This window comes from Narcine bancroftii, chromosome 5 (genome assembly GCF_036971445.1).
Source record: "Narcine bancroftii isolate sNarBan1 chromosome 5, sNarBan1.hap1, whole genome shotgun sequence".
In the NCBI taxonomy this organism is placed as follows: Eukaryota; Metazoa; Chordata; class Chondrichthyes; order Torpediniformes; family Narcinidae; genus Narcine; species Narcine bancroftii.
The window spans coordinates 216394061-216416759 of NC_091473.1; the positions used below are offsets into that span (position 1 = coordinate 216394061).

General features: G+C 45.9%; 1 protein-coding gene across 3 annotated transcripts in view; it reads left to right on the forward strand.

The window, feature by feature from the left end:
* Nucleotides 1-10298: 10298 nt before the first annotated feature.
* Nucleotides 10299-22699, forward strand: part of LOC138762912 (CD48 antigen-like) — a 28186-nt gene continuing 15785 nt past the window's right edge. For 2 of the 3 annotated variants that reach the window (XM_069936421.1, XM_069936422.1), the window contains exon 1: nucleotides 10299-10446. In XM_069936421.1, the coding sequence (XP_069792522.1) occupies nucleotides 10314-10446 (133 nt within the window). In that variant the 5' untranslated portion in view covers nucleotides 10299-10313. The remainder of the gene's footprint in view (nucleotides 10447-22699) is intronic. The other variant, XM_069936423.1, reaches the window with a different exon arrangement.

Genomic DNA, 22699 nt, shown 5'->3' on the forward strand with positions numbered 1-22699 from the left:
CTCCCTCTGTACTCAAATACTGGTTAGGCCTCGCAAATGACAGATTGTGACCAAGGGGTGGAATGTAATGGAGGATTAAAACCATGTACCCAGATGCTTTTTGCTTATGTGGAACTGACGACACTGGGTCCACACGCAGGTCACCTTACTTTCAGAACTAGCAGATGTAATTAAACTCAGCCATGGGGACTTATCTGAAGATACACTTTGAAATGGAATTCCACTGTGAGGCCCAGGGAAAGCAGTTGTCAAATGCAACACTCTGAAATTGACGAATTGGTCACAACCTGTCTTGCTCGAGAAGTTTTAATAAGTCTTTGTATCTACGAGATAAACCAGGAAATTATAACATCCTGGTTCCATAATAATTAATCTTCTAAATTGTAGAATGTAATGTTCAGTTTTGATTTTGACTGACAAATATTAGAAGGAGTAGGCGCATGATTAATTGTTTTTGGGGTATATAAGCCTGTGGTCCTGCTGCTGAAGTTTAGACTCTCCGAGGGGTGGGAACACCCCTTGTCAAGAAGGAAGAACAGCCAGAGTCCGAGCAACGTCCCGGTCGGGGGAGGTGGAGAAGCTGCTACCAGCGCCCTGACAACCTACTACAAGTGTGCAGTCGTTGCCTCGCTTCGGCAGTTGGGACCAGTCCAAGCGTTGATAAGTATAGTTGGGAAGGGCTTGCATATTGTAGTGTGAAATCAGCTTTTGAATTAGTAATAAACATTTGTATAAACTGAACTGCTCTCGGTGTGTGTGTCTATTTTCTTTCGGTAGCTCAAACACTGTGACCAATCTAAAATGAACAAAATGAGAGGTATAAGTTTACCCAAGACACGGGGCAGGTTCATCTCCCAGGGCTGAAGTGGGCCCCTGGTGGTCAAGGAGTCCCTACGTGCCCCATAGCTGCCTGGGGATGGGGATGTATGCCCGGTCAGCGTCGTCATGGGTTGGAGCATGGTGTGGTGGGTGCTCCTGCTGGTGCCTGGTCCCTGGTTGAGGGTGTCCTCCCTGCCACTGCCGAACCTAATTTAAGCGTAGTTATGGTTTGCATGAAGGAGGAAACCCTGCTTCACCAGGGCTTTGGCCTTGTGTGTCCATACGTGCTTACGCAGAAGCAGCGGTCCTGGTGATGTGAGCCATGCTGGGAGGGACATTCCAGTCGCCGACCTCTTGGGGAATGAAAACAGACATTCATGAGGGGTCTCGTTGGTAGCCGTGCACAGCAGTGACCAAATGGCATGGAGCGCCTCGGGCAGGGCATCCTGCCAGTACTCAACGGCCCACCCTTTTGACCTGAGAGCCAGTAGGACTGTCTTCCAGACCACCCTGTTTTCGCATTCCACTTGCCCATTGCCTCTCGGGTTATAGCTTGTCGTGCGACTGGTTGCAATGCCCCTCGCCGTCAGGTACTGGCGCAGCTCGTCACTCATGAAACTAGACACCCGATCACTGTGGATGAAGACGGGCTAGCCAAACATGGTGAAGATCTGCCCCAGGGCTTTGATGATGGTGGCCGTGGAGGTGTCCAGGCAAGGGATAGCGAAAGGGAAGCGTGAGTACTCATCCACTACTGTGAGGAAGTAGACATTTCAGTTCGTGGAAGGCAGGGGCCCTTTGAAGTCCATGCCGAGATGCTCAAAAAGCCGAGTAGCCTTTACATTATGGGCCTGGGGTGGGCGGAAGAAATGGGGTTTACACTCCGCACAGACCCGACAGGCCTTGGTCATGTCCCTGATGTCCCTGATGGTGTACGGCAGGTTCCGGGACTTAATGAAGTGGCACAACCTGGTGACACCCATATGGCAGAGGGACTCATGCAATGCCTGCAACCTGTCATCATGCATAGAAGCGCGGGTGCGAGAGAGGGCATTGGGGGAGTCGTTAAACTTCCTGGGGCGGTACTGGATGTCATAGCTGTAGGTTGCCAGTTCGACTCTCCAGCGCAGGATCTTGTCGTTCTTGATCTTGCTCTTGTGGATAGTGTTAAACATGAAAGCCATGGCCCGCTGGTCCGTGAGGAGGTTGAATCTCCTGCCGGCCAGGTAGTGGCGCCAGTGGCGGACCGCTTCCACAACTGCCTGGGCCTCCTTTTCAATGGTGGAATGTCCTAGCTCGGAGCCATGGAGGATCCTGGAGAAGAAAGCGACGGGTGCCCCTTTTGGTTGAGGGTAGTGGCGAGGGCTACCTCTGAGGCATCACTCTCCACCTGGAAGGGGGAGTCCTCATCCACAGCCTGTATCGTGGTGTCTGCGATGTCTTGCCTGATGCAGATGAAGGCTGCCTGCGCCTCAGGTGGGAGGGGAAAAGTTGTAGCTTGGGCCAGTGGGTGGTCCTTGTCCGAGAAGCGAGGAACCCACTGCGAGTAATAGGCAAAAAGGCCAAGGCACCTTGGCCTTTAGTATGGGGGGGGAGAGGTAACTCCATTAATGGGTGCATCCTTTCAGGATCTGGGCCGATTACTCCATGGGCCATGATGTACCCCGGGATGGCGAGGCGGGTGGTGCTAAACGCACACTTCTCCTTGTTGTAAGTGAAGTTCAGCTCCGTGGCCATCTGTAGGAATTTTTTCAGGTTAGCATCGTGATCCTGCTGGTCACGGCCGCAGATAGTGGCGTTATCTAGATTCGGGATCGTCACCTTCAGCTTGTGCTGGTCTACCATGCAATCCATCTCCTGCTGGAAAACAAAGACCCCGTTCATGACCCCAAAGGGAACTCGGCAGAACTGGTACAGGTGCCCATCTGCCTCAAAGGCAGTGTAGAGATTGTCCTTCGGGTGGATGGGGATTTGGTGATATGCCAACTTCAGGACATTCGTGGAGAAAACCTGGTAGCAGGCTATCTTGTTGACCATGTCAGCGATCCTCGGCATGGGGTAGGCGTCCAGCTGGGTGTACCGGTTAATGATCTGGCTGTAATACATGACCATCCTCGGCTTACTTCCCCCTTCGACCACCAGGATTTGGGCTCTCCAAGGGCTGTTACTGGGCTCTATGGTACCTTCCACCAGGATTCACAGCACCTCTCTGTCTGCGGTGGAATAACACCTACTTTTGGCGGCGATCGGCTTGCAGCCTAGTGCAAGATGTGGGAAGAGCGTTGGTGGGGTGATGCGCAGTGTGGAGAGGCCGCAGGTTGGCTGGGGCTGGTAGATTGGTGTGCTGTGTGACGTGAGCGGAGGTTAGGGCCCCCTAAAGGCAAGGGTGACACTCTGCAGGTGGCACTGGAAATCTAGGCCCAGGAGGAGTGGTGCACAGAGTTTGGGCATGACCAGGAGCCTGAACCCTGGGTAAGTCTCCCCTCCCACAGTTATATCGACCGAGCAGCGCCCGAGGGTACCAACAGTCTTATCCTTGGCGACGAGTGTGATCGAGCAGGTGGTGGGGTGGACTTTTAATCTCAGGGAGTGGGCCACACTCAGATGAATGAAGCTCTCGGTGCCACTGTCGAACAGGCATTTTGTTACCTGCCCATTGACTTGTACGTCCATCATAGAGGGCCCAAGGTCATGAGGGATGTCCCTGGTCAGCATGGTGGTGGCCAGGACCGTCTCGGAGTTGGAGTCATCGCTCTCTGGTTGTGCACAGTGATTTTTGGCATCCGGAAGCATGGGGAGCGTTGGTGGGGCGGTCTTGTCATCACCTGTGTTGACCACATTGACATCAGTCGTGGGGTGCAGCATGCAGTAGCTGATGGCATCCGGAGGCATGGGGAGCGTCGGTATGGCAGCCTGGTCATCACCTATGTTGACCACTTTGACATCAGTCGTGGGGTGCGGCGTGCGGCATCCGTTGGCACCCGGAGGCATGGGGAGTGTTGGTATGGCGGCCTGGTCTCCGCTCGTGTTGATCATGTCGTTTTCAATGTTGTTGGGGGCCCTCTGTGTCAGCTGCTGCCTGGCCCAAGATGGCAGCGGCACGTGGGGGCACGCTGCGTGGCTGGCCTCCTTCCCCAGCTGTCTTCGTTGCTCTGGGGGAAGTGACATCATCGTGGCCGGTGGGAGTGACGTCATTACATCAGACGGAGGTGACATCATGCCGTGAGCTGGAAGTGACGTCGCTGTAGTTCTCAACGAGTGGCGCTGGTGAGGGCGGGGGCTGGTCCAGGTTCTCGGGGCACATGCTGCGACATTTGCTAGTGGGCCCGGATGTTGCACCATCGAAGTCAGGGAAGGTGGAAGTTGTAGCGGGGACAATGGCGCGTGGAGGGGTCCGCGGGGGAGGTCATAGAGGGTCGATGAGCTGCCGGCTGGTTTTGAGAGGCACACTTTAGCGAAGTGGCCTTTCTTGCCGCATTGGGAACAATACTGGCTTCTAGCTGGGCAGTTTTGGCACAATTGTCGGCCTGACCCACAGCAGGATGATGTTTTCCTTCCCAGCTCGGTCTGGGGCTGCAGCTGCAGTGTGAGAGGGCCATGAGGGAGCCTGGGGGAACCTGGAATCGAAAGCTTCGATGTGCAGGGCTGCCGCTTCCAGGGTTTGGACCACTTCCACTGTCTTGGTTAGGGCATTGATATTGTCTTCCAGCTATTTCTGCCAGATGGCCTTCGATCATAGCCTTCAGATGAAGGCATCTTGGATCAGCCTCTCAACCTCCTCTGCACCTACCCCGGGTTCAGCCAGACATGGTCGGGCCAACTCTCGCAGGTGTCCCAGGTAAGACTCAGCCATCTCCCTGGGTTGCTGGGCTCAGGTGTTGAGGAGGTAGCTTGCACAGACGCATTCATGGGGAATTTGTACAAGTTCACGTGAGTGTCCATTGCGCTCTTGTATGTGGAGCAGCCTTTGGTTGCCTGGAAGGCATGGGGACCCAGCTTTGACCGGAGTAGGACCAACATCTTCCAATCTGAGTCCAGGATGCCGCCTTCGTGTTCCTTGATGATTGCCTCGACCGCGTGCTGCCAGATCTCGAAGCATGTCTGTGCTTCCGGGTGGCGTGGGTCAACTTCGAGGCTCCCTGCGCTGAGGAGTTTTTCCATGGCAGCCGTGGGAAAATTTTGTGGATTAAATTGTGGTGTTCTGTTAGAATCAGACACACACAAGATAAAGACTGTACAACAGGTTTTAATCCACAAAGACTTTCACAGAGCCAATCTGGCTGTAGCTGCAGTAACTCTGAGTGAGCTTCGGGAGGCCGGTGCAGGCTTATATCTCGGAGGGTGATTGACACCTGACTGGGTGGGGCTTGATCCCTTCAGGCTGACTGATTGACAGCCGGCCAGGTTTTGTCCTGTCCCCTTACACTCCTGCAGGTACAGGTGTTGCCCCCTGCAGTAGGCTGGTGGTGTACCACCACATTAGCTAACCCTCACCTCTACTGTTTTCATCTCTTCTTCAGTTACAGCTTTCTTTTCTCTCATTCCCTGCCCCCTCCACCCCTATGCATAGTATCACCCCCTTTTTACTTTCATCTTGATCAGGGGTCCCTCTCAATAACGTTGATTGAAAACAAATGAACATGAGATATCTTAGAAGTCTTAAAGGTTGATCAGTGCTCAGGGTCTGGTGAGCTGTACTTGAGACTGCTATGGAAGGCAGGAGAGGAGTTTGCTGGGAGCCAGGCTGATCATGGAGGTGCCAGATAATAAGAGGGCAGCAAATTTGGCACCTTAAGGGTGACATGGTTAGCATTGTGGTTAGTGCCACTCAACTGCAAGTGCCAGCGTTCCAGGTCAGAATCTGGCTGAGGAGTTACTCAGCATAAACAGATGTCCTCTTGGCTATTACAGCCCCGGGAAAAGGGTGCTGCCTGAGCCCCTCATGATGTTATAAACCTCTTTGATTGCCTGATATCCAAACTGAGTGAACTCAGTGGAAGCAATGAGGGAGTGTGGTTGATGTTGCTTCAGTGGCGAAGGTAAAGGATTGAAGATTGGGTGGCAGGCTGGAAGGAGAGGGTGGTAATACATGAGTCTCTCCGTTCCCGGGTCCAAATGAGTGTGATTGGAAGTCGCTACATCCTGCAGTAGTTATCAGGCTCAATGCATTTCCTGGAGATATTCCCCCAGTCACCACTCTTAGCTGTAGTCACACTGGACTTCCTGACACCACTTCTCTTGCAAGACTGGGCCCTACTGTTACAGTCATAAGATGGTCACAGCAGGAGAGGAGGTTAATTATTCTCAGTATGTGAACATTCAGAACAGAGATTTCTCTCCTGTTACAGACTGTTGCCGAAAATATGTGAAACAAAAATTGAGAGATTTTTGGACATTAAAGGGATGAAATAATTTGAGCTTGATGCAGGAGAACACACAATAAAAGAGGAGCTCTGATCTTTTGAATGGGGAGCAACAGGGCATGCTGAATGACTGACTTTTGCTTTCAGAGGTCAGGGAACAGTTGTTCCTCTTGCAGCCACACTGAAATCAGACTGCTGTATGTAACCTGATGTCAGACGTTGGTTTCTGGGTGTGATCTCACCTCCTAAGCTCTCTGGTCTACCCCGTCCCTGGACAATCTGCAGTTGCTCAGAGTACTGGCCAACATGGACCTATTGGAAGCCTCTTGCAGGGCAACACCCCACCTGCCTGTTCCTAGAGAAAAATGGACACTGGGTGCCTGGTCATTTGCCTCTGGCTGAGTCTGTCTCTATCTGTGAGTTTTATTTAGAGGAAGTCTGTGTTTCACTTCCCAATATTTCACTTCCTTGACACAACTTCGATGCTGCACACTCTCAGATATGGAGTGAAGCCCACTCTGTCCCATCTCATACTTGTCAGCTTTGAAATTCTCTACTTGCCCCTACACCTCCGCTTCCACCACTCAACACTTCACTAGTGAATCTGTAAGGGTCATTCGATACACCTGGTGCTCACAATATGGTCTCTACATCATGGAGACTGGATGTAGACTCGGAGATCTTTTCCTTGCTACAGCAAGGCCAACCATTTTGATTTCATATACCATTCCACTCCGACATGTTTGTCAATGGCCCCATGCACTGCCAAACTGAGACTGCCCACAAATTGGAGGAACAGTGCCTTATATTCTATCTTGACAGTTTCCAACCAGATGGCATTAGCATCAACTCATCCAATTACTGTTAACCCTCTTTATTCACAATAAATTATTTACAAAAATTAAAACCGTTCAGTCTTTTTACACCCATGATCTCACTTGTTACATTTGTTCTCTCTATACTGTTACCATCACTGTGGCACCTTTCTCCCCCCCCCCTTTCGTTTCTCCCCCCTTTGTTGGTTGAGGGATTCCCCTTGGTCTCATTTCCTCAGTTCCCGGTATTGGGAGGACTCTGGACTGTGGTACCTTCCCCACAGTGCCCTCATGTTGGCTGCATCTAGCACATTCTCCTGCAGCATTCCCGGTCCAACATCTCAGTGTGCTGAAAGACTAACAGGTTTTGGGCAGATGAAAATGCATCTTTCACTGAGTTGATGTTCTTCCATCAATTCTCGATGTCTGATTCTGTCACACCGCTGGGGATGAACTGTGACAGGTGCGCTTGCATCCTTTTCCACACATTCTTTGTGAATCTGCATGCAGCAAAGGTGGCTGACAGTCTCCACTCCACCACAGTTGTCCCAAGGGCAATCCGCATGGAGGGTGATGTTCCGATTAGACAAGAAGTATCTGATTTGGAGGGCTCCTCTCACTGCCAGCCAACCCATGTCCTGGTGCTCGTTTGTGAGCCCTTGCAATGGGGCATTCCACCAGATGACCTGGATGGTCTGCTCAGGGAACTATCGCACCAGATCCAATGAGTCCTCATCTCTCAGTTTCTCCAAGACGTGATGACCTTGTGGTAGAAGGTGTTGTTCTGGGAAAAAACATTTCTACAAAGGATAGGTGATGTGACAAAGTCCAGCTGACGTGTGGCACTGGGGTTAGGCCTATCTTTTGCAATACCTTGGACAGGTAGAACCTCAGCACATAGTGGCACTTGGTGCCCTCGTACTTTGGTTCCACGCACAGCCTGATACAACCGCACATCAAGGTGGTCATCAGGATGAGGGCCATGTTGGACATGCCATTCCTTTGGATCTTATCCATCTTGGACCCCCCCATATGAATCAGAAAACTGCTCTGGTAACTACCAGGGCGAAGGTGCGGGCGATGGGCCACACCTACACCAAGTACAGCAGTACCGAGAGCACCTGGCACCTGATGACCTGATTCTTCCTCATTATCGAGAGGGAGCTCTGTGCCCACAGACCCAATTTTTGGTGGACCTTTGCGATCGGCTCTGAGCAATACTTATTGCACGCCTCAGCCACTCCAAACCAGATTCCTAGCACTTCTTCCACCTGTATCCACCTATTATGTTTTGCCAGTCAGTCTGTGGTCCTCCCCCTTCTACCTCATCTCGTTTCCCCCTGACACCTCCTCGCAACCCACCTTTTTATTCAGGTGTATCCCTATTTTTCCTTATTCCTAATGAACTCAGGCTTGAAATATTGACTACCTTTTACTTCTATAGATGCTGCACAACCTGCTGAGTTTCTCCAGTACTTTCATGAAATGCATTCTACCCCAACACATGCGGATTTTCTTGCTTAACATTTCCACGGCACAGGTTAGATATGGAATAAAACTTCCTCTACTCTTCCCTGACACATCGTCCCAGGGCATGGGTTTGATACAGAGTGATGTTCACTCTGTCCAATCACATACTCACAGGATATGTGTGTGATACAGAGTAAAGTTTGCTTCATCCAATCACACACTCCCAGGGCATGGGTTTGATACAGAGTGAAGCTCCCTCTGTCCCATCACATGTTTACTGAGTAGGAGCTAAATATAGACTGAAACTCCTTCTCTGTTGTCCTGTCACACTCAGTAGTTCTTGCGTAATGGGTCACTGTGGGTGAGAATCTGAATTGTAGCAGTTGTGGAGCTGATAAAAGGAACAACTCACATTCCTGTGACAGGAAGATGCAATGAAGGTGTGGTATCCTTCAAACTGAGGAAGGAACGAGGGGAGGCTGCGAATATGTGGAGGCGAATCTGTGATTGTCTCTGGGCAGGGAGAGGGCTCCGAGATTGGATCTCATCGTTCCAGGGTCCCAGAGGGTGTCATGGGAAATCGCTGATTCCTGCAGTACTTCCAACAGTTCAACGCATTTCCTGATGATATCCCCCAGTCACTACTCTGGACTGAACATCCCAGCTAGGATCCACAAAGTCACATTGCTTGTCCAAGGAATGGGAAGTGGAATTCAAATGGTTGGCCACTGGGAAGTCCTGGATGTTGCAGCAGACACAGCGAAGATGTTCAGTGAAGGATGCCCTAGTCTGTGACCAGTCTCTCTGATATTGAGGAGACTGTCACAGGAGCATCGGATGCAGCAGGCGAAGGGTTGCTTCACTTGGGAAGACTGTTTAGGGCCCTGAATGGTGGTGTGGTAGAGGGCCCTGAATGTTGATGGTGAGCAGTCCCTGTTGACAAAAGAAGTGCCAGGTGGCAATTACTGGGTAGGGATGAAGGTGTCACACAGACACCTCCATTTCGCACACATCTTCCCTCACCCCATCCCCCCTCCCATCATAACAAGATGTTTCCCATTTCCTCATCAACCACCTGCCCAGCCTCTGCATCCAACATGTTATTTTTTTGCAATTTATACCACCTCTAACAGGAAACCATCATCAGCTCCACAACTGCTACAATTCAGATTCTCACCCACAGTGACCCAGTACGCAAGAACTACTGAGTGTGACAGGACAACAGAGAAGGAGTTTCAGTCTATATAGAAAGCAGAGAGGGATTGGGAGTTTATATCTGATGATGGTTTCCTGTTAGAGGTGGTAGAAATTGCAAAAAAATAACATATTGGATCCAGAGGCTGGGCAGGTGGTTGATGAGGAAATGGGAAACATCTTGTTATGATGGGAGGGGGGATGGGGTGAGGGGAGATGTGTGCGAAATGGAGGCGATGCGGGTGAGGGCTGCATTGATAGATGTCCTGAAACGGAAAGCTTTGTCATGGAAGCAGATATGGCAGAGACCAAGGAAATTGGGGAAGGGAGAGTCTCATGGTAAACATAAAGAGAAACCAAGTGAGGCTGAGAGAGAGAGGGGGAGAAAGAGAGAAAAGGAGAGAGAGAGAGAGAGAGAGAGAGAGAGAGAGAGAGAGAGAGAGAGAGAGAGAGAGAGAGAAAGAAAGAAAAGGAAAGTGAGAGAGAGAGAGAAAGAGAAAGAGAAAGAAAAGGAAAGTGAGAGAGAGAGAGAGAGAGCGAGAGAGAGAGAGAAAGAGAGAGAGAGAGAGAGAGAGTGAGAGAGAGAGAGAAAGAGAGAGAGAGAGGAACTCAGTACAATATGTTTATGCTTCCAATCATAGGCAGATCTGAGATGGTATCAGTTCCTCTACTTTTCAGACTTCCTTTACACCCCAGGGCACTGAAGTACAGTTTCAAAATGTGGGAGTTCCACTTGACGAGGTTACTCTACTTGTTCTGTGCTTCACTAATTGCCATCTGTGAGGGTAAGTCAGATTTTAATAATCACCTCTGGTTATAGATGCATGTGAGGTTGTTCCAGCAAATACATTTCTGACTGTTGTCATCAATCCCTAGCTCTCTACTAGCCTACACACTTACAGCTGAATCCCAGAGAAAGGAAGTTCTCATCTCTCACCCGTTCCCACTCTATCATTCTCAATCCTTCTTACATTCTCTTGATTTCATTCACTCTAGCTTAATCTCTGTCTCTTATACACACACACACACACACACACACACACACACACACACACACACACACACACACACACACACACACACACACACACACACACACACACACACACACACACACACACACACACACACACACACACACTTTCTCTCTATGTTCCAGTTTCTGCCCCCCTTTCTAACACTTTCTTTGCTGCTTCCTGGAAATTGCCATTAATCAATCCTCCTTTGGATTTGTTCTTCCCTTTATTCCTCCCTCTCATTCTCTCTGAATCTCCCTACCATTACGAGCCCACAGGACCCCAAAACCCAGCAGCAATAGAAATTCACCAAGACAAATGGTTACTTAAACAAAAGTTGCTTTTAATTATCTTTAAACATTAAAACAAAATCGCACTTTAACTTATTACTATTACTTAACTACCTAACTTAACCCCCTTCTAATTCTAAGTGCACGTATATGTAACGAGTGTGCAAGTTTAGAAAAGTTATTTGATTCACAGTCCAACCTTACTTCTCATTCCTCCAAGTTTACTGGTTGCAGGCAATTCTTATACTGTGTACAGAATTTAACATTTATGAAGTTCACCAGGCTTTGGTGCTTGAAAGGTAAATGGTTACTGCTCAGGAAGGTTCTTGTTGGTTTTCAGAAAGAGATTTCTTGCTGGCTGGACACAAACTGATTCCTTCCGAACAGCCACTTCAGTGTCTTGCTGAAGAAACTTGCCCCATCAGGGTTTTCCAGATGATAACCTCTTTCTTTCAGGTCACCACAGAGTTCCTTTTGGTTTTTCTTATTCCAAGTGAAACATTAGAGAGCCAGTCCTCTCTTCTTGAATGAACCACAAGGGCTTTGACCAGGCTGAACTAAGCACTCACAACCTGTCTTCCACATGGGATTTTCCACAAGTTTGCCAGCTTGTCCTGTTCCAGTCCCAGCTGCTGCTGCTGACTGTAAAACTGCAGGACTGATCTCTCTCTCGATCTCTCTCTCTCTCTCTCTCTCTCTCTCTCTCTCTCTCTCTCTGAGAGAAAGTCTGTTTGACTCTCTGCTTGCAAAACCACATGACCCTCTTAGATCCTGCAGCTCCGAGAGTTCTTTCATCTGTTGTCTTTTTTAAACAACAATCCATTAGTGAAGTGCATTCTCCAAAGCTTTTGCAAAGGCTCCTGCCTCCAGCCTGTCCAGCATGAGCAGAGCTCCAGTATTTTAAATAAGATCTGTTTTAAAGAGTTTATGTGACCTACACTAAAAAACCTGCCCCAATTTATCTCCCAAAAAACATATCTATATACAATACAAACACATCATAATCTGTCACACTACTTACTCTCACAGTACCATGCCATCACTTTAACAGCTCAAGCCCGAATCATCAGTTATGTATATTTATCTTTGCTACATAAAGGACACTATTTGACCTGCTGAGTTTCTCCAGCTCTTGTGTTTTTATTTCGACCATGGAGTCTGCAGATTTTTGTGTTTTACTCCTTACTCTCACACTTCACTCAGCCCTTCCCTCCCTCTCTCATTTTCTCTCTCTCTTTCCCTCTCACACACACTTCTTTCCCTCTCACACACACTTCCCTCCCTCCATTTCTCTCTTTATATCTGGAGTTCATTATTATTTTTGGTTTCATGAGCTTGTTCACCCAAACAGTTCAGAGTCTTAACCACTTCCTGCCACCTCTTGATTCAGTGTAGTGTTTGACCAACCACCTTTACTTTGAGGACCAGCTTATTGCACCCTGACAGGTGGCTTCTGACCTCCACTGGGCTCTGGATATTCAGACCCATCTGCTTCATGCCTCATCCCTCATGAACCCTGGGTATGGTGATTCTGGCTGTTCCTCATTGACCCTTCTACCTCCTGAGGGAGTCCACTGTACATCATTCCACAGGCACATATTAAGTGAGCAAGAGAGGAAATAAACACTATGGTCAACAAATACCTTATGAGGGGCCTATATCTTATAAAAAAAAGGTGCTACTATTATAAAAATATTAGTGACCTCCTAATGAAGACTTTTTTTGAAACCCAACTGTAAGGCCTGACAGTGTTCGGATTTAGACTGTGAAGGATTGGACTGGAAGTGGTTTTTGTGTTTTGTTTTATAAGAAAAAGTAATATATATATATCTTGAAAATGAAAAAATTTGATATGTACATTTATGGGAAAAAATATTTTTAAAAAACACCTTACGGTATATCCCAATGCCTACTCAGTCATTGCTGGGAACTTCAATCAGGTTAGCTTAAAACCCTCTTGAATGACCAGGAGCCCTTCTGCATGGTTTTGAACACTCTCAACCTCTTCTACACCACCATCAAGAATGCTTACCACTCAGCTCAACACCCACCCCTTTGTGAAGCTGTGCTCCTTCCCACAGCACTCAAACAGAGTGCTGCACTGGTCAGGAAGACAGCACAGACTGCTGTGACTGGCTGGAATCAGTGCACAGGGCCATGTTAAAGGGCTTGCTGGTGGACCTGAATGAATACGCCATGGTTGCTGGTGACTTGATGGGAAAATGCATGTATTAGTATGTTCCTCTGAAGACTTATCCAAGTGCACCCTAACCAGAAGCCACGCATGAGCCAAGAGTTATGTGGCTTTCAGATCAGGAAATTCAGAGACAGACTGGAAGCGATCTCTAGAAGGCCATCACAAATACAAAAATCAATTCCAGGTGAAGCTAGAATCTCCATCGGACATGCAGCAACTGTGGCAGGGCTGATACGCCATCACATTCTTTGAGGCAACACAAGAAAGTGCATCTTGGGAGGACTCACCAGGGTAGGACTAACATGCTTAATCAATGGTTCTCAACCTTTTTCTTTCCACTCACCACTTTAAGTAATCACTATGTCATAAGGGATTGCTTAAGGTGGGATGTGGGTGGAAAGGGAAGGTTAAGAACCACTGCTTTAGACCCAATTGTTACTGAAATAATTTGCTTGAGAAAAATTGCCATTGGCCCATTTCCTTTGGAGTTATGAAACCAAACATATAATGAGTCAATTAGGTATGATTAAAACAGTGGTTTCGACAAAGAGATAGACAACAGACTCGCCAAGGCAAATAGCGCCTTTGGAAGACTACACAAAAGAGTCTGGAAAAACAACCACCTGAAGAAACACGCAAAGATCAGTGTGTACAGAGCCATTGTCATACCCGTGCTCCTGTTCGGCTCCGAATCATGGGTCCTCTACTGGCATCATCTACGGCTCCTAGAACGCTTCCATCAGCGCTGTCTCCACTCCATCCTCAACATTCATTGGAATGACTTCATCACCATCATCGAAGTACTCGAGCTGGCAGAGTCCGCAAGCATCGAATCCATGCTGCTGAAGACCCAACTGCACTGGGTGGATCACGTCTCCAGAATGGAGGACCATCACCTTCCCAAGATCGTGTTCTATGGCGAGCTCTCCACTGGCCACCGAGACAGAGGAGAGGTACAAGGACTGCTTAAAGAAATCTCTTGGTGCCTGCCACATTGACCACCGCCAGTGGGCTGATATCGCCTCCAACCGTGCATCTTGGCACCTCACAGTTCGGCGGGCAGCAACCTCCTTTGAAGAAGACCGCAGAGCCCACCTCACTGACAAAAGACAAAGGAGGAAAAACCCAACAACCAACCAACCAATTTTCCCTTGCAACCGCTGCAACCGTGCCTGCCTGTCCTGCATCGGACAGTCACCAACGAGCCTGCATAAATCTTCATCCGCGAAGCCAAGCCAAAGAAAACAGTGGTTTGCAAACATTTTCCTTCCACCCACATCCCACCTTAAGCAATCCCTTACTAATCACAGAGCACCGATGACATAGGGATTACTTAAAGTGGTATGTGAGTGGAAAGAAAAAGGTTGAGGACCACTGTGCTAAATGGTAAGGTACTAAGGAGTGCAGTAGAACAGAGAGATCTGAGCATGCAGACACATAATTCCCTGAAAGTGGCATCTCAGGTGCATAGGGTGGTAAAGAAAGCATTGGCACATTGGCCATAAATCAAAGTATTAAGTACAGGAGTTGGGATTTTATGGTGAGTTGTTTCAGACATTGGTGAGGCCAAATTTGGAGCATTGTGTGCACTTTTGGTCACCTAACTACAGAGTAGATATCGATAAGATTGAAAGAAAGCAAAGAAGATTTACAATGATGTTGCTGGGACTTGAGGAATTGAGCTAAAGGGAAAGGTTAAATAGATGAGGACTTCATTCCCTGAATCATGGGAGAATGAGGAGAGTTTTGTCAGAAGAATATAAAATAGTGAGGAGTATAAATAGAGTAAATCCAGCTAGCTTTTTCCACTGAGGTTGGATTAGACGAACGCAAGGACATTATTTAAGGGTAAAAGGTGAGATGTTCAAAGGGAAAATTAGGAGAGAACCTCATGCAGAGAGAGGTGAGAGCATGGGAAAAGCTGCCAGTGGAAGTGGTGAATGTAGGTTCAATTTTGAAATTTAAAAAACATTTGGATCAACACCTGAATGGGAGAGGTATGGAGGTCTATGGTCTGGGTGCAATTCAATGGGATTAGACAGAATAATAGTTTGGCATGATATAGATGGTCTGCAGGGCCTGTTTCGGTGCTGTAGCATTCTGTGGTTTATGGTTCTAAGGTAGTTTCGTTAATCTCAAAGCATCTCTTCTGGAATAGCTCTATTCCTTCTATGCTTGCTTCAAAAGAGGAAACAATGGTGCACCCTCTTGAGCCCTTCCAGTCCCTGGTGACCCTTTGACCCCCCCCCCCCCCCCCAGTGTCTGATGTGAAAAGAATCATTAGGAGGATGACCCCTTGGAAAGCGGATGGCCCAAACGGTGTACCTGGTTGGGTCCATAAAATCTTCATGGAGGGTTCATGCGAACACTCTCAATCTCTCGCTACAGTGAGCACCCACTGTCCTCAAAAACTCATCCTTCATAAAGGTGCCCAAGATGAGCCTCAAAGACAATTGACCCCTGGCACTTACCTCCATCAAGATGAGATGTTTTGAGAGGTTGGTTATGGAGAAAATCAACACATGTTAGGAAGGACCTGGACCCTCTTCAGTTCACATATTGTCACAACAAGTCAACGGCCGACAACATCATGCTGGTCGTCCACTCTGTGTTAGATCATCTGGCACACAAGAGTATCTCCATCACTGATGAGAGACTGGTATCTGATTATTTATTTATTAACTTTAAATGTAGGCATACAGCATAGTAACAGACCCTTCTGGCCCATGAGCCAGTGCCACCTATTTACCCCCCCAATTGACCTACATTTTGAAGGGTGGGAGGAAACTGGAGCACCTGGAGGAAACCCATGGGAAGAAAGTTCAAACTCTTTACAGACAATGCTGGATTTGAACCAGAGTTTCTAGTGCTGTAGCAGCATTGCACTAACCACTACATTAATCATCATACCAGCAAAACAAACAACTGAGCTCAGGGATCTGGAACTCTGTTTATTTCTCTGTAACTGGATCCTTAAATTCCCTGTGAATGGTCCCCAATCAGTGCACATTGGCAACATCAAACCCTCCACATTGACTATCAACACTGGCATCTCCAGCGACCCCAACACCACCTGTCACCGAATGACCGACCGACCGGGCCTCACTGGTGGCACACCAACCAGAGGCCCTGTCTCCCTGTCAAAGACCAATTGGACTTCACTGGGGATCCACCGAGTGGATAGACAGGGACTGATTAGAGATAGTCAACATGGCTTTCTGTGTATTAAGTCGTGTTTAACAAATTTTTTTTTGGAAAATTTTATTTAAATTTTCACATATACATTAAAAATTATACATAAATTGTCATTCAAATAATAAACATTAATACATAGTGATTTAAATGATATTAACCCCCCCTCCCCTAAATAAAAATCAGCCCCATAGAAAAGGAATAAAGAAGAAAACATCTGGATATTATTTTAGTAAAATCAAAACTATTAAAACTATCAAATAAAATCAAACATATCTAAATTTTAGGAGTGGGAAGATTGAGGTTGGTGATTACAACCTAATTCCTACAGTTTGAAAATATGATTTCTGAATCTTCAAATTTATTATGTAAATTATATGTAACCTTTTCAAGTGGTATCCAACTCCCTATTTCAGTTTGGCCATCTACCCATTCTCAAATACACACCTGACTTCCAAGTTACTGCCACACATTTTCTAGCTACAGCTAGGGCTGTATTAATAAATTATTTTTGATATTTATTTAATTTAAATTTCAATTTTGTGTCAAAAATATTTTCAAGAAAAAAAAATTTAGATATTGAGGAAACTTAACTTTTGTAACTCTTTCCAAAATAAAACCAAATTTTATCCAAAAGGGTCTTAGTTTTGAACATTCCCACGTAGAATGTAAAAAAAGTACCTATTACTTTATTACATCTAAAGCATTTATCTGAAAAATTAGAATTTAATCCATTTAATCCAGAGGACCCCAAAACCCAGCAGCAATAGAAATTCACCAAGACAAATGGTTACTTAAACAAAAGTAGTTTTTTTAATTTTCTTTAAACATAAAAACAGGATCAAGCTTAAACTTATTACTATTAATTTAATCCCCTTCTAATTCTAAGCGCACGTGTATATAATGTGTACAAGTTCAGAAAAGTTCTTTGATTCACAATCTAATCTCACTTCTCACTCCTCTAAGTTCACCCAACCATGATGGATATCGCCCATCTTTGAAAGCTTAACGTACCTACTAATATGCTAATCATTATAATTAAATTACCCTACTGGATGAAATCACTATGGAGAAGTCAAGTTGTTGAATACCAGAAAAAAAATGTGATGAAATGGTTACTTTTAAGTATTTGGTGGAGTTCATTGAAGGGCAAGTGGATGTTGTCACAGATCCAGTGTATGGAAATATCAAAGGTACTCAAACAGTAAGTAAAGATGAGAAGTCCAAATCGTATCCTCAACCAAAATATTTTAAAAAGTTCATTTCCCACCTCTCTGGCAATGGCAGATAAAGAAATTAAATGTTGTGAAGAAATTTTTATTCTGTAACGATCAGCATGCTTGAGAAAAGTGTGTACAGTTGGAAGAGACACATAGTGAGAAAAATGCTTTTTTTGAAGGAAAATGGAGTATGGTTTGGCTGTCTGTGTATAGGACACAGCAGCCAAATCTGCAGAAAGCGACTCAGCTGTGACAGAGGAGGTTGAAAGCATCCCAAAATGCTACATATCTTCCAGGAAAAGAGGAATACAGAAAAGAACAAATGGCATGAAAAGAAGCAGTTGAAAACAGTACTGAAGCTTTGGTAATGACAAATGGTTTTACTGCGACAAGAGAAAATAACTACAAACTTTCGATAGTACCTGTGCAGGTCAAGACCAAGAAAGGACGTGCAATAGTGTGGACATATGCATTTCTTGGCCCAGGAAGCACTGCGTCATTTTGCACCACGGGGCAAGTAAACAAACTTAATCTTCAAAGTACAAAAATTCTATTGCGAACTATAGGTCAAGTTAAACACATTGAAAGCAATGCTGTTTTTAGCCTAGAGATTGCTGGATTTAATAGTAGTGGTTTTTGTGAACTCCCAAGCGTGTGCACTCAGAAAATATGCCTGTCCAGATCAAAATGACATTGAACCATGGGTGTATTTGACAAATGTTTGTTTATGCAAGAGAATGAATTGCTGATTATTTCAGATGTACCAAAAGCTCTGAAATCACTAGATATGATAAGAAATGTGGGAGATAGACCTTAATGTGGTCAAGACTATGCTTGGTTGGACGATTAAAAGAGAAAGAAAAAAGGTTCAAAATTAGTCAGCTATGTGTCAACAAGATATAGATTGTTAAGCTTGATAAGCTGTGGGAGCAGCAGTTCAAGAATTACTTTCCTGAGAGCCTCAGGGATGACCAAGTACCTTTAAAGGAAGACCAGCAGTTCTCAGAATCAGTATCACAATCTGTCAAGCTGGTTAATGATCATTATTGCATTGCATTTCCTTGAAAGGAAAGGAAAATGTACATGCCTGATAATAGATGTGCTATTGAACAACGTACACTGTATTTAAAGAGAAGACTCGAGAAAGATTCTTCCTCTCATTCTGACTACACCAAATGCACATCTGATATGATATCCAAGGGTATTACAGCCAGAGTGCCAGATGATATACTGGAATATAATGATGGCAAAAAATGATTTTACCACACCATGGAGTTTTGCATCCACAGAAGAAAAAAAACTTTGTGTGTTGTGTGATTGTGGAGCGACCTTTTAGGGAGATTCACTAAATTCTAACTCTTACAGGGTCCTGATTTGACCATTGTAGAGCACATCGAAAGAACCAAAGACTTGTTGATCCAAACCAAGGCTTTTATTAACTGAAAGACTGGAGCATATCACATAGGTCGATCAGTCCAGAATGACCTGGTCTGGCTAGGAGCAATCCTTTAAGACCTGCCAGTAGGTGTGGGTACACTCTCAGCCAATCACAGTCATCCTACACTACAAGCTGTACATATACACATTGGTGATAGAATCTGTACTATCGTACCCATCACTTTGATACAAGTCTTAGCTAGATTCTGTAAAGAAGCTATTGTCATCACTAGACAATGAAGCAATATCAATCAGATAACACCCATCAAAAAGGAGACAGGTAATCTTGAATCTCAAGAAAAAGGACATCTCACAGTTAAAGGATTGATTAATGGTGGGATGGAGATAATCTGCTTTTGCCAGAGGAAAAGATTTGCAGATGAAATTTTCAAGTCTGAAGAAGGAAATGAAATACAAAAGGACAAGCCACATTTGCAAATTCAACCCTGCTCTCAAGAATGGTATTTGAAGAGTTGGTGGGTGCCTTCGTAGGGCGGTAATGGCAGAAGAGGTGAAACATCTGGTCATACTGGCCAAAGATTCTCACATTTCAGATCTAATTCTTCAACATATTCATGAAGAGATCAATCATGGTGGTTGCAACCATGTGTTATCCAAACTATGAAAAAAACATTGGATTTGTAGTGCCACTGGGTTCAGCAGAAATATTGTGACAGAATGTGTTGTTTGTCAGTGTGTAAATACTTCTGGACAACAGCTGATGGCAGACTTGTCTCTGGACAGAGTCACTCCAGATGAACCTCTTTTTACATATGTTGGAGTTGATTATTTTGGACCCTTTGAAATGAAGTGTGCAATGAATGCTGTGAAGCGCTGTGCTGTTATTTTCACATGTTTAAGCATCATCACTTGTCACAGACTCCTTTAGTGTCAGATGTGGACAGGTGAAGGAACGAAGATCTAATGTTGTGGGAGCTCAGTGCGAGTGAGGAGAAGTAATCGTAAACTGGAATCAGACTCAAACCCATGATGAACTAGTTCAGAAAGAAATTAATTATGAGTGAGGAAGCAGGTTTGGTAGGCTTCAAAGGCAAGAACTCTGGACACACAGCTTTTGTTGGGAAGAATTTTATTTACAGAAGGCAAGTGTGGGAAATGGTAGCAGATACAACACACACACACAGACACACACACACACACACACACACACACACACACACACACACACACACACACACACACACACACACACACACACACACACACACACACACACACACACACACACACCCCTACCTTACAGCAGCCATGGGAAAGTAATGGTGGACAATTAATAATGAACATGGGGAAACTAGTGTGGGAACAAAATTCACCCAGACACAATGAACTGGTACATACAATGATCAGGGAAAAATCACTACGATGTCCCACCACCCCTCGACTCAGTGCAGGCCCGGCTCTATGCTACAAGGGACGCTAATTAAATGCTCCCAACCTTTATAACAGCCCACATCTTACCAACAGTTTCTTCTGCACCCTTCCATGTTTCTAAGCCTGGAGTGAAGCAGGGTGGTCCCAAGCTGGCAAAGAGGGAGAACAAATAGCACGTGGCACCTTTAGAGTGCTGGAAGGTCTAGCCCAGGTCATTAGTAGAAACCAATGGCTTGATGCCAGGAGGGTTAATCCAATTACCACAGCCAATGGCCTAAGTTAAGTACAGGCAGGCTGGAGAATCCAGTACAGGTAATTTACAGGGAGCCAATGGCAAGGTGTGCACTCATGGGTGGGGTGGAACCAAACCTTGTTTGGCAGCTGGTATGTCCTCCAACTAGATAGGGGGTAGTGCTATCACATGACAGCCACAACCTTTTCCAATACAGATCTTCAATTCCCCCTACTAGGTCATACCATGGGAAAGATTGATTAGATCAGTGCAAAAAGTTCTTAATCCGAATCTGGATGGACAAAATCTTAATTTGTAGGGTCTACAGACAGTGCTATGCGAGTTGAAGCTATCCTCAACTGTCACACAATCACTAAGACTTCAACAGACCCAAATGATCTTGAAGCACTTAACCCTGATCCATCTTCTGCTTCTGAAAGGTAAACCTTCTTTACCACTAGAGCAGTTTCAGAAGAAAGTCATATACGCAAGCTACAGGTGGAGACAGGTAGAATTTATTTCGGATTTGTTCTGGAAAGGATTAGGTGAAAGAATATCTTCCACTGTTGCAGGAGGCGACAGAAATGGTTTAAGATTAGGAGCAGTTTCACAGCTGGGGGATTTCGTGATCATCACGAACCATTCAGTGCCTCAAAATTCCTGGTTGATATCATACAGGGCAAAAGAGGTCCTTGTAAGTCAAGTTCAGATAAAGACTAAACTGGCTTTCTGAACAACCAATTACCAAAATCTGACTCTTAGAAGAAGCAGAAAGCTTTGATAATTGACTTTCCCTTTCTTTTGAATATTTAACCAATATATCTACTATATTTATTTTTTTTTATTTGTGATGGTAATTATCATTTTTTTTAGATATAATAATTAGGGGCTGGCATTGTAAGGATTAAAATGCAAGTTGCGAGCAGTTTGTGTAGATGTTATTTACATTCTTTGTGTGTCTCCATAGAAAGGTCATCTTAGCCATGGTCTCACCCTCTGCATGTTTAAGATAAATGGTCAGTTTTGGATTTCCTTTATTCTGGAAAGATGGAGAGACTTGGAATGATCCAAGAACTTTTATTTGACCATTTTAAGCATTGTTTAATTTTAATGGCTTGTCTTCTTCTTTGGCTTGGCTTCGCGGACGAAGACTTATGGAGGGGGTAAAAGTCCACGTCAGCTGCAGGCTCGATTGTGGCTGACAAGTCCAATGCGGGACAGGCAGGCACGGTTGCAGCGGTTGCAGGGGAAAATTGGTGGGTTGGAGTTGGGTGTTGGGTTTTTCTTCCTTTGTCTTTTGTCAGTGAGGTGGGCTCTGCGGTCTTCTTCAAAGGAGGTTGCTGCCCGCCGAACTGTGATGCACCAAGAGGCACGGTTTGAGGCGAGATCAGCCCACTGGCGGTGGTCAATGTGGCAGGCACCAAGAGATTTCTTTAGGCAGTCCTTGTACCTCTTCTTTGGTGCACCTCTGTCACGGTGGCCAGTGGAGAGCTCGCCATATAACACGATCTTGGGAAGGCGATGGTCCTCCATTCTGGAGACGTGACCCACCCAGCGCAGCTGGATCTTCAGCAGCGTGGACTCGATGCCATCTTGAGTATTTCGATGTTAGGGATGAAGTCGCTCCAATGAATTTTGAGGATGGAGCGGAGACAACGCTAATGGAAGCGTTCTAGGAGCCGTAGGTGATGCCGGTAGAGGACCCATGATTCGGAGCCGAACAGGAGTGTGGGTATGACAATGGTAATAATGTAGTAACTGATATAAGATTTAATAAAACACGGAAAACTCAACTCAACTTTAGTACAGATTTATTTTAACAAGTCAGAAACAACAACAACGTTCTAAATTCTCCAAGCGACTATAAAGGAAGATAGTCATGACAAAAGGTGTTAATTGGATATGATGAAGGATAAGAATTTATCATGTTTGTGTGAAAAGAGACAGGGAAAAGAGAGAAAGGCGATGCTGGGGGAAGGTGATGGGAGAAGAAGTGAGGGAGGGTGGGTTTAACGAAAGCCCAGAGAAGTCGATATTAATGCCATCCGGTTGGAGGGCACCC